We start from the raw sequence: 12,734 nt of genomic DNA, 5'->3' as shown, positions 1-12,734 counted from the left end.
AAAGAATGATTTTGCCAAGGAGTTGAGGTGGTCATTGAGGGAGAGAGAAGAATCAATAATGATGCCAAGGACCTTGCTTGAGAACTCAAGGTGTAGAGCAGTGCCTGTGGGTAGTACGAAGAGGGTGGGCAGGTGTTCTAACTTTGGGCCAAGCCAGAGTAATTTTGGTTTTGATTCATTTAGTTTCATCTGTACCGAGAGGGACCAGGAGTGGAGTCTCATTATTCAAGATGTAATGTTCTCGTGGAGGTTGGTGAGGTTCTGGTCTGTTTCAAGGAGGACAAGGATGTCATCAACGTATGTGTAGATTGTTTCAAGGGGAGAAAGTTGGAGGAGCTTCAGGGAGGACATGTAGATGTTAAAGAGAATAGGGGATAGGGATGATCCCTGAGGGACACCGCAAGATGGTGTCCAAGGAACGGACGTGGTGCCTTTTGTGTTGACAGTATAGGAGCGAGAGCGAAGGAAGTTTAAGAACCACTTTAGGACGATGGAGTCAATTCCTATCTCGGAAAGTTAATAAAGTAGTATGTCGTGGTGGATGACATTGAAAGCTACAGAGAGATCGAATTGTAAGAGAACAGCGAATTTGTTACGAGAATGTAGTTGTTGAACCTTTGAAATTAGGGAAACTAGGAGGGGCTCAGTGCTGAAGCTGGGTCTGAAGCCGTGTTGGTAGGGGTGGAGAATGGAGAATCTCTCTAGGTAAGAAGAGAGCTGGGTAGCGACTATGGTCTCTAGCAGTTTAGTTAGGAGAGGGATATTTGCTATGGGGCAAGGTAAGGAAGGGTCGAGATCAGCTTTTTTCAGAAGAGGGGATAAGGCAATGTGTCCCATTTCTGTGGAAAACAGGCCCAATAGTAGAGCAGTATTTATAAGACTGGTAAGGGAGGAGATGGCCTGCGCAGGAATGTTTTCGTACAGGTAGGATGGGAAAGGATCTAGGATGCATTTGCAGGATTTTAGTTTGAGACAAAGTTTAGAGATCTGGGTTTTTATTAAACTTTTAAGACCAAATTGAAATGATTTAGATAATGATTTTTAGCATTTTTATAAGGGCAAGATGTGTTCTATTGATTTTTATTCCGGTCTCATGCTTTTAAGGTGGTCAGAAAATTGCTAATCTCTCTATTTTCTTTTATTCACACCCTATTGATCTTGTAGGAATGATTCTCATTCGGTGTATTTTTCCATCATTTATTAAGGTTAAGTATAAAAATCTATGATCACTTCATTTCCGTATCAGGCAGTCACAGCTTGGTGTTAATTCTCAGCTCAACTGGCACAGGTCTCATTGTATTTCTTATTTTGCAAGTCTTTGAAATTTTAAATGTTTGAAAACTTTTTCTATTAAATCTCATTTACACATCTTGCGATTATATGTTATCTGCTTTCAACCTGTTATCAGGGAGTTGGCGGAATATAACCATCATTAACATTACCACTCAAGTGAATGCCTCCCTTGCATTTGTGCACTATAGAATACAACAAATGCTATGTGCCAGTACAGTGTTAAAAAAACCCCACAAAACTGTTGAAGATGCACTTTTTTTGTTCAGGCTTTTTTTTTTTTTTTTTTTAAGAACTTTATAGAGCAGATTGGTGATGGCTTTTTGAGAGCAGCGTATATTGTATGCAGAGTGCATCTTAAATTACATTTTCTGTTGTTTTGTGAATGTATTTATTATATTAATATGAATGAATTCTTTTTGTAAACTGCTTAGGTATTAAACAGGTGATATATTTTATAAAAAAACAAATGGTGCCTATCTCTTGAGAACTCTCATGTGAGTAGAATTTGGAGGGAAGTTCCAGGATTTTCAGAGCATACTTCATTTCCCTGCTCATTGATGTGATATAGAGAAGATACTATTCCACCACATATCCCTTAGAGAGGATAAGGGATATGTGGTGGGAATATTTGGGAATGGTAAGAGAGGAAGCCAACATCAGACCTTTATTTTTCACAAATACTGATGTTGTTGTCCAGTGCTGAGTTGCCAAATTGTTAGTACTGAGTATTCCATAGATAAGAGTGTAGTATGCAGAATGTGAACCCTCAGTGATCTTGTAGACAGGAAAGAGGAAATTTGGTACACTTGCTATGGAGTTGCTTGAAAACCAAAAGATATTGGCTGGGGGTGGTTCAGTACCTATGGAAAATAATTAGCTTTTAGTCTGTCATCTGTGGGGTTAATATACAACCAGGGACCCTGGGGATTAAAGGGAAGTTTGCCAAGCTATTTTAAGAAAGACTTGTTTAGTGGTAAAGAAATGTTTCCTGCAGCATTGGTTACATGAGAAGCCACTGATATTATTGGACTGGAGGAACAGGCTGCATGACTTTATGTTGCTGGAGCAGCATGAAATTAAAGTTTTCCCAAATCGGCAGCAAATCTTTTGGCAGTATTGGAGGAATATGTACAATTGCTTCTACATAAGGTACACAGTGTGGTGTTAAATACTTTTCAAGCTGTATGGAGCAAGATGGTTCAATGTAGTGAGAAAGACAAGTGGGTAAGGATGGCTGGTCTCCAGGGTGGATGCTGCAAGGTGTTTTGTAATGAAAGAGAACTCCAGGGGGTCCATAAGAACACAGAATTTCTGGAGAAGGGGATTAAGGTTGCAATGTTTGTGTGTGTAAAGAGGGGGGGGGGGGGGTTGGTATATAAACATAAACGGGTGGTTCATTATTTGTACCTAATTACTGTGATTGTTTGGGATAGTAGATTATTGAACATGCACAGTTCTTCCCAAGGTTTTGCAATATAAAGATTGGTACTAATCTGAGAATTGAAAACCTTAAGGGGACCAGCTATACTTCAGTGTCCTAGGTCGGGTTATTTTGAAAAGTTCACTTTTATAGTGCACACAATTCACCACTTTTATTTTTTTTTTTTTTTGCTGTGGTTGCATTGATTTCCTTATCGGCTGCCTGACGTTAGAATAACGTCATTACCACCAAACCCAATACCCACTAGCGTTTCACCGCAGCAGCCGCAAGAATCACACTTTAAACTTTCACTTTGCTTTCATGCTTCGTTTCCAATGGCCAAAGCGACCGTCAATCTTAATCACCTTTTTTTTTTCACCGCCCGTTTCTCCTCCACTGGGTTCGATTGATCTTCCGACTGTTTTCGTTGACAACGCTGTACAAAACCTTACGTTTGGTTGAGTCGTGTTGCTAAGGCGGAGTAGAGGGAATTCCTAGGAGCCGGCACAGTGAGCTAACTCTGGAGCTGTCACGCGTGCTCAGTTCGGCGCGTGCTTGGAGGTCTTTCACGAAATAGAATGCGCCGCTGGCCAGCCGGTTGGCCGACGCGCGCTCACGAGTGACAGTCCCCTCGATAGCTCTTCCTCTTGTGCCTCTGCGCGCGCGCGCGCGCTCTCCGCTTAACCTTAGTGCCCGCTGCTTGGCGGTGGAAGGCGGGTGAGCGAGGACAGCATGAGCGTAGTATGCTCTAAGGAAAGTAGATACATATGAGTAAGAGAGAGAGAGAAAACGAGGACTGTGGAGGGGGGAAATAATGAGACAAGTGCGCGATATTACTAGGCAAGAGACACGCAGTAAGAGGAGCGACCGCTAAAACACATACAAACAGATTTTAATCATCTTCCTGTCCTTCTCAAATCTCCCCCATTATCTTCTCTGAACTTCTGCCCGTTCTGTTCCCGCTTTCCCTTCTCTCCATCAGAAAAGGAGGGTTTTGTTTTGGGGTTTTTTTTTTCTGCTCCGTGTTTCCGTGTACACTGACGGGACACAGGAATAGTTTAGTAGGCAAATCCTCAAGCGTAGCTCGAAGAAACACAACGACCTCTCCTCTTGCGTCCCCCCCACCCCGCGCCCTCCCTCCCCCTCCCCCCCTATCGGAAAGCCAAAATGATGGCGGCAGCTCCCATCCAGCAAAATGGGACACACAGTGGGGTTCCCTTAGACTTGGACCCCCCAGACTCCAGGAAGAGACCGCTCGAAGCTCCTGCGGAGGAGGGCAGCACCAAGAGGACAAACACGGGCGGTGGGTCCCTTTCTTTGCTTACCAGCTAAGTAGCCTACCTATCCTCTCTGCTCATCCTCCTGATTTCTACCTTCAAGTCTTCCCCTCATTATCATGAGTATTTATTACTGTTCTCTATCATCTTTCATGAAAATGGCGACTTTTTTTTTTGTTTGTTTGTTTGTAGTACTGTATTTTGGGTGAACTAAACAGTCCTGGCTATTTTTTTTTTCAATTTGATGTGTTTTGCGTTTCTTCATATGGTGGTGCTGGTTTCAGGGAGGGAGGGGGAATGGGAAAGCTCCCTCATGTACGTTTATTTTGAAACCCCTAGTTGGCGAGGGGCACTAGTAAGAATCGAGTACGTTCTTGGGCTAGTGGCAGAAACATTTAGTGCAAGAAAGGACGACGAAACCGAATCGGCTGCCGAACGTACAAATCACTTTAATTTCTTTCTCGATTTCCGTTGTTTTGGCTTTTCATCACAATACACAGCATTTGCTTCAAGGAGGGGGGTGTCTAGATTTTTTTGTTTGTTGAACTCCTTTAAGTTTGCTGAGAAGAAGGCAATCCACCTTGTTTGTTTCTGCTGCTTGAGGATGAAGTATAACATCCCCAGCACCTTCTTTTCTTCTGTATTGTCAGTATAACAATGCACCGATGCAGAGGTGATTTTATTTGCTCGGGATTTGCAAAGCAGGAGCAGTGGTGTATTGGCACGGCTAGTTTGGATGTTTATCCCCCTGCACAAGAAACTCAAATGGACCTGCACTTCTATCATAAACTTTACAGGGGCATTCATTTGCTGGACCATGTTGAGATTATACAAAGTTAGTTAATTGATTTGATTGATATATTGACATTTTTTTGTGACATTTTACGTTCCGATGTTTGAAGATGGGGAGGAAGGTACTGAATAGAAAACATGTCTTGCTAATTTGGTTCAGGGGCATGAAGAGGGGAAATGGATAATGTAATTAGATGTTATAACATTTAAGAAAATGTTTTTTTAATAAGCTTAAAAGGAATAATGATTGCTAAAGAAGAGTTTGCCAAAAAAATAATCATTTGAGGTTTAGAAATTCAAGAAGCCAGTTCAGGTGCAATGCTTTGCTGAAAATAAGTGTTTTTGCTCACTTTGTGCAAAAAAATGACAAATGGCTAATTGCAGTTCTCATGTGTTCACTAATTTTATATAGACTATCAGTTCTGACCATGTTAGTTTTGGCACATTTTATGGCAATGTTAAGAGTTGAGGTTGTTTGTTATATACTTACATACATACATAGGTCTTGGAACATTTTGTAGGTGAAAGAAGATGCCATGTCATTTAACTGTACCATGGTAACCAAAGCTGGGATTGCAAAATACTATGTATTTGAAATAGTAGGAATGATTTTGTTTTTTCTAGTGTGTTTCTTTTTTAAATTATAAAAGATAGAAACACAAATTTTTTCAGGTGCATTTTCAGAATGCAATTTTTTGTTGTGTATAGTCTGTACATTTAAATAGGCATCTTTTTTGACATGGCCAGGATGGGAATGAATTTACCTAACACTTAAACATGAAATGCATTAGGTAATTTTTATTGGCAATAGGAAGGATCTGAACAGACATTTGATGTTAAATAATATCTTAAAATGTGATTTATTTCTTTGTAGAAGACGGCCAGTATTTTCTAAAGGTCCTTATACCTAGTTATGCTGCTGGATCTATAATTGGGAAGGGAGGACAGACAATAGTTCAGTTACAGAAAGAGACCGGAGCCACCATTAAACTGTCTAAATCCAAAGATTTTTACCCAGGTAGGTGCTTGGTTTCTGGTTTGATAAATTGCTGGGTAAAACCATGTGAGTAGTGTGCAATTTAGAAACTTTAAAGTGTAATAACAATCCCTTAAGCATGCAATTATAGTATAAATGATATGGACAAGAATACACATTTTTTAACTTCTAGCACTGATTGATTTGGCAAGTGTTTTACGTGTTGCTGCATGGTCTCTGCTTCTTTGAATATTCTGTAACAAGAGTCTCTTTTTAGAAAGTTTTGGTATTTGGATTTCCTTTGCAGTATCTGAAACCTATCTTGTATTTTTGACAGCTGTCACTACCATAAATTGGTTTTCTTTAAATGTTCTTTTCATGGAATTGCAGTTACACTTGGACTTGAATGAAAGACAGGATCTAAAGAATAGGCTTAGCTCTTTATTTTGCTTTGTTTGTCTTGGGGTGCAGTATAGGGATAGGACTTTCTATTCAGTTGTTTGTGGAAAACAAACATGTTATTACCGAGAAATAAAGGTGTAATAGTTTAGAAATCAGCTGTATTCCTGACTTGTATGTGCAGAAATGAGTTTAAATGTTTAGTACTCACATGTAATACTGACTAGATGGATTATAAAAAGCATGGCTGTGATTGATCAACATTTATGTGGCAAGCAGGCCACAATTATTGTTTAAAAGCTGCATCTCTGTGCTTCTGCTAAATATTTTGACTATGTCTACAAGAAATGTTTGTCTTAATGTGAGATTGGGTTTAGATAAAATGATTAACTATTTCATAAACTAAAGATAATGATCTAGAAGGCTTATACTGTTTATTATGTGTTGCTTACAATGACAATCCTTTAATTGAATAGTTTATTAAAATTTCATTTTGTAGAAGAGTGTAATGCATATGAGGATACAGTTTAGCAAGATGACTGAATTCCATAAAGCAGCAGCCATCTGGTGGAAGCAAAGCATTTGGAACATTTCATGTCCTGAACAGAAAAGGGATAGTTTGCTCAGGACTGTAAGGCTATAAATATTTTGTAATTACGCCTATTGTGCTGTAAAAATTAATGGTGACTTTACAGGTTGTGCAAAACAGATGATTATATTCCAAATCAATATGCTAGGTACTAAGAGCTTCCTGAAAGTTTTTTTTTAATGAGCTTGGTGAAACATGTATTTCATTTCTCAACGAATTATCTTATTTTCTTCTATTTATGTACGACTATCTTATTTCTAATTCAGGTATTTTTATGATAAAATCATTGTCAGCCATGAAAACCTTTACTAAATTTTAAATCATTCAAAAGAACATGATTGCAGAAATAATACTTAAGAGGAAAAGAGCTGTAATATATAATGAATTTTAATTTAATTTTTATCATATGAAATTGCTTGCTTGGAGTATATATATGAGAGAATTTCAAATGTATAATAGAGAAAATTGGTGTTTATGAATGGTATTATAAATGGCAAATTAAATGCCTTTTCACCTTAAAGTAGTTCAAATAAATTGTCCAATGAGAGTGTACCAAGCATAACATTTTTGGGGGGATATTTTGTCACTGGGTTGTTTTTTTCAGTTTTAGCCACTTTATTTGCATCTGGCCTTTTTTATTTATGAAGTAAATTATTTACAATACTATCTGATGCATTCTTTATAAGACACAATATAAATTAGAAGGAAGGTAGGGAAAGGATTTTGGATTTAGCTCGCCTCCTTTTTTTCATTTTTATCTCAAAGGTGAGTTGCATTCAAGTATAGTAGAAGATACTGGTTTAGAATTAATGTTTAATTTTTTTTTTAACTTCAATGTCTTTCTCCACTTTTTATGTTATGGGAAAATGAGCCAATGTGGTTATTTGACAACAAACCTGCAAAATTTCTGTGTTCTGTTGCAGATACACAGGAATCCTTACTATAGCTGTTGCTTCCCATTTCCCATTTCCCATGAACAGCAGAAGGATATCACTTTAAGAACTTGAAACTCCTCCCCTTATTCCTTCTGCAAGCGAACTCGGGTGTGTTTTTTGCTCTGCTCTGCTTTTCTTTATTATTTTTAGGTGTTTTTTTCTATTGGATTTTAAAATTCTTTCTGGCTTTGGTGCTTAGATTTGCCTCTTGGTTTTATTTGTGGTATATTAAATAAATTGAACTTGACACAGAGTACCTGTGGAGCCAACGTGATTTGGTTCCCTTTAGGAGCTTGGGGTTTGTCCCCCAGGGAGCAGCTAGCCTGCTGATTGATAGGCTTGAGTGCAAGCTGTGTGGCCCCTGAGTAAGAACCCTAGGAGTATCAGGGAGCCAGCATGAGGAATCACAGGGGTGGGAGTCAGTAGTCATGGTCCATGTGGCTAGCAGCCAGAAGAATTCCTTTGACAGTTGAGGTCTGAGCAATTTCTGAGGCCGAAATCCTTTCCCCTGCAGCCAGGCTGATTCAGACAAACAGGCATCAGAAGTTGCTGTGAGTACTACCATTATTCCTTATGGGGAACATCGGGGGTGTCTGGAGTTTTGTGTGTTAGTTGTTTCTGGGGTTAGTACTCAGGTTCCCCTCCTCCAAAACCCTAAATAGCTATTTTTTTTTTGCATTTAGCTCCAGTGACCTGTTTTTTTTTTTTTGCGTGATTTTTTTGACGGTGGCCATCTTGGATTTATAGCAATCTGATTTTAAACTCTTTTTTCCTGCTTCAAAACCACTCGTTTTTGCAAGTGACCGCCTCTGATAGATGCCCTGGGCTTTTCTAGTTCTGGATTCTGCATCGGTTGCGCAGAGTTCCTGGTTGAGGAGTGGCAGAGTTCCATGTGCCTTAGGAGGAAGAGGCGGGAACTTTGGGTCTTGGAACCCCCAAATCGCAGAAAAACTGGTCCAAGAGAGAGAAATCTTGCTCGGGTCCACTGAGCAGCGATGGGGCGAAAAGCAAGCACGTGGTGGTGGATAAGTCTGCATCTCTTCTCTAGTGTAGGGTTACACAGAGAGCCTCTGGTCTCCCGATGCAAGGCTTCTCAAATTTTGTCAGTCTTTGCAATAGGTGAGACATTCTAGACCAGTGTTCTTCAACCGCTGGTCCGTGGACCGGTATCGGTCCGCAGAAATTTCCTGCCGGTCTGCAGGGCCGGCACGTCCATTGGGCCCAAGACAGCGTTCTTCAGCTGCCTGTCCATGGTGCGATCAATGCGGCATCTTCGGGCCAGCTCCCTGAGTGCTGCAGTGCACAAAGCTGTGGAAAAAGGCTCCTACCCCCGTCCTGCGCCTGAACCGGAAGCCTCTCTGACGTCACAACGTCAGAGGGAAGACTTCCAGATGAGGCGCGGGGCATGCGCGAGGAGCCGCTGCCCACAGCTTTGTGCAATGCAGCACTCAGGGAGCCGGCCCGAAGACACCATGTTGATTGCACCGTGGACCGGCCCGAAGATAACACCGGGGAGCAGGCCAGAAGGCAAGGTACAGCATGGAGGGAGAGAGACAACAATGGTAGGGGAAATGCTTTTATTTTATTTTTTTATTTAGTGATTGATTTGTCTGTTCAGGAAGAAATGCATTTGTTTCTTTTCCTCTGGGGTTGTACTGCATGCAGTCTTGCATCTTAGGCTTTGTTTGTAAATATTATTACTTTTAGTTTTTGGTCCTGCATTTGCATGGGATTATCTGTTTTCTGGTAGGAATGAATGTTAAAAAGCACACAGTATGCTTTGTGTATTTTAATTTTGTGGTTAACCATTATGTGTTGTTAATAGAAACATAGAAACATAGAAAGATGACGGCAGAAAAGGGCTACAGCCCATCAAGTCTGCCCACTCCACTGACCCACCCCATTAAGTCTGGGTGCTGATGACTTAGTTCCTTAGCTCGACCCTCGTAGTGATCCCACGTGGATGTCCCATTTATTCTTAAAGTCGAGCACGCTGGTGGCCTCGATCACCTGCACCGGAAGTTTGTTCCAGTGATCCACCACCCTTTCTGTGAAGAAGTACTTCCTGGTGTCACCATTAAAGTTCCCTCCTCTGAGTTTGAGCGCGTGCCCCCTTGTGACCGAGGGTCCTTTGGGAAGGAAGATGTCGTCTTCCACCTCGACATGTCCTGTGACATATTTAAATGTCTCAATCATGTCCCCCCTTTCCCTGCGCTCCTCTAGAGTATAGAGCTGCAATTTGCCCAGTCTTTCTTCGTATGAGAGACCCTTGAGTCCGGAGACCATTCTAGTGGCCATCCGCTGGACCAACTCGGCTCGAAGCACATCTTTACGGTAATGTGGCCTCCAGAATTGCACACAGTACTCCAGATGAGGTCTCACCATGGTTCTGTAAAGTGGCATTATGACTGAAGTCATAATGCGGCTGACGAAGCTTCTCTTGATACATCCCATCATTTGCCTTTCCTTGGATGAGGCCTTCTCTACTTGTTTGGCAGCCTTCATGTCTGCACTGATGATTACTCCCAAGTCCCGTTCTTCTGAAGTCCTAGCTAGTGCTTCTCCATTCAAGGTGTATGTTCTGCATGGATTTCTGCTGCCGAGATGCATGACCTTACACTTCTTAGTGTTGAAGCCCAGCTGCCATGTTGAGGACCAGTTTTCCAACATGATAAGATCCTGCGTCATACTACCCTTGAGACTGCTTTCACTTACTATATTACACAGTTTGGCGGCGTCGGCGAACAGTGCTACTTTACCCTGAAGCACCCAGGTTAAATCCCTTATGAATATGTTGAAAAGAGATGGTCCCAGGACTGATCTTTGCGGCACTCCGCTAGTCACCTCCGATGTCTCAGAGAGGGTGCCGTTGACCACCACCCTCTGAAGTCTTCCACTCAGCCAATCATTGACCCATGCAGTTAGTTTCTCACCTAACCCCATCGATTTCATCTTGTTTAATAATCTACGGTGCGGGACACTGTCAAAAGCTTTACTGAAATCCAAGTACACCACGTCCAGAGACTCTCCCGAGTCTAGCTTTCCTGTCACCCAGTCAAAGAAGCTGATAAGATTGGATTGGCATGACCTGCCCCTAGTGAATCCATGTTGACAGGGATCCCTCAGATTTCCCTCATCCAATATCATGTCCAATTTACCTTTAAGTAAAGTTTCCATGAGTTTACACACTATTGATGTGAGACTCACTGGTCTGTAATTCGCAGCCTCTGCTCTGCAACCCTTTTTGTGCAGAGGAACAACGTTGGCTGTTTTCCAGTCCAGGGGGACTCTCCCCGTACTTAGAGAGAGATTGAAGAGCATGGCTAACGGTTTTGCCAGAACATCGCATAGCTCTCTGAGCACTCTTGGGTGCAAATTGTCCGGTCCCATGGCTTTGTTCACCTTGAGTTTTGACAGTTCCCTGTAAACATCAGCTGGTGTGAACTCAAAATTCTGAAATGGGTCTTCCATGCTTTGCTTTGCTTCCAGACGTGGCCCGTGCCCTGCTGCCTCGCATGTAAAGACTGAACAGAAGTAATCATTTAGTAGTTTGGCCTTATCGGAATCTGTTTCCACATAGTTCCCTTCTGGCATTCTAAGGCGTACTATCCCGTTTGCGTTCTTTTTCCTGTCGCTAATGTATCTGAAGAAGGATTTGTCCCCTTTCTTAATGTTCTTCGCTAGAGTTTCTTCCATTTGAAGTTTGGCCTCCCTGACTGCTGTTTTGACCGCTGCAGACTTTGTCCTGTATTCAATGTTTGCTTCTTTTTCCCCCGTGCGTTTGTATGAGAGAAATGCTCTTTTCTTCTCTTTGATGAGGTACGAGATCTCATCAGTGAACCATTGGGGTTTCTTTTTTCTTTGCTGTTTGGTTACCGATTTAATGTAGCGTTTAGTTGCCTCATGAAGGGTTGATTTCAAGGTTGACCACATAGCTTCCACATTATAAGTTACTTCTTGAACCTGGAGCATCTGATGGACGAAATTTCCCATGTGTGTGAAGTCGGTGCCCCGGAAATTGAGTACCTTTGTTTTTGTTTGTGACCTAGGGAAGCCTTTCTTAAGGTTAAACCATACCATGTTATGGTCACTGGTGGCTAGCGTTTCTCCCACCGAGACCCCCGAGACGCTTTCCCCGTTCGTAAGTACCAGGTCCAGGATGGCCTGGGCCCTAGTGGGTTCTAGTACCATTTGTTTGAGCCGTACTCCCTTCATGGACGTTAATATCCTCCTGCTATCACAAGTTGTCGCTGAGAGTGTGTTCCAGTCTACATCAGGCATGTTGAAGTCTCCTAACAGAACAACGTCCCCCCGTAAGGTGATATTCTCAATGTCTTCAATTAATTCTGCATCCTTGTCCTCCGATTGTCTTGGAGGTCTGTATACCACACCAAGGTACAGGCATTTTTCTCCGCTTCTGGCCAGGTTTACCCAGATGGATTCCCCAGTATACTTGACATCCGTGATCCTGGTTGTCTTGATGTTCTCTTTGATATAGAGTGCTACCCCTCCTCCTAACTTACCCTCTCTGTCTTGTCAAAGCAGGTTTTATCCTGGTATAGTTATATCCCACCCATGAGAGTCTGTGAACCATGTTTCAGATATTGCTACTACGTCTAGGTCTGCATTAACTATTTCTGTTTCTAGTTCTAGAAATTTATTCCCTAGGCTGTGTGCGTTAACATACATAGCTCTCCACTCTTTCTGTTTACTAATCTCCTGTAGTGAGCTACCCATTTGAATTAAAGTGTCACCTAGCGATTCTTTTGCAATAAGGGTACTTACCTCAGACTTAGAAGTGGAGTTTTGATTCGCCCCATCAGGATTGTTACTTACTGCTCTGGTGTAAAAGTGGGTACCCACCCCCGACTTACCTAGTTTAAAGCCCTTCGAAGTAGGTGGGCTAGTCTGCGTCCGAAGACATTCTTACCTCTGTTGGTCAGGTGGAGTCCGTCTGGTCCCTGTAGTCCCTGTAGTGCCTCTCCGTGATTCAGGAATCCGAAGTTCATTTCCAGGCACCATCGTTGTAGCCACTCATTCGTCTTCAGGATAC

At 41.9% G+C, this 12,734-nt stretch overlaps 1 protein-coding gene across 1 annotated transcript in view; it reads left to right on the top strand.

Moving 5' to 3' along the window:
* Nucleotides 1-3,728: 3,728 nt before the first annotated feature.
* NOVA1 (NOVA alternative splicing regulator 1) overlaps nt 3,729-12,734 on the top strand; it is a 203,712-nt gene continuing 194,706 nt past the window's right edge. Inside the window, 2 exon segments of the mRNA XM_033951528.1 lie at nt 3,729-4,016; nt 5,657-5,800. Of these exon segments, the coding sequence (XP_033807419.1) occupies nt 3,881-4,016; nt 5,657-5,800 (280 nt within the window). The 5' untranslated portion in view covers nt 3,729-3,880.

This window comes from Geotrypetes seraphini, chromosome 7 (genome assembly GCF_902459505.1).
Source record: "Geotrypetes seraphini chromosome 7, aGeoSer1.1, whole genome shotgun sequence".
NCBI lineage: Eukaryota > Metazoa > Chordata > Amphibia > Gymnophiona > Dermophiidae > Geotrypetes > Geotrypetes seraphini.
This window is presented reverse-complemented; position numbering and strand designations above follow the sequence as displayed.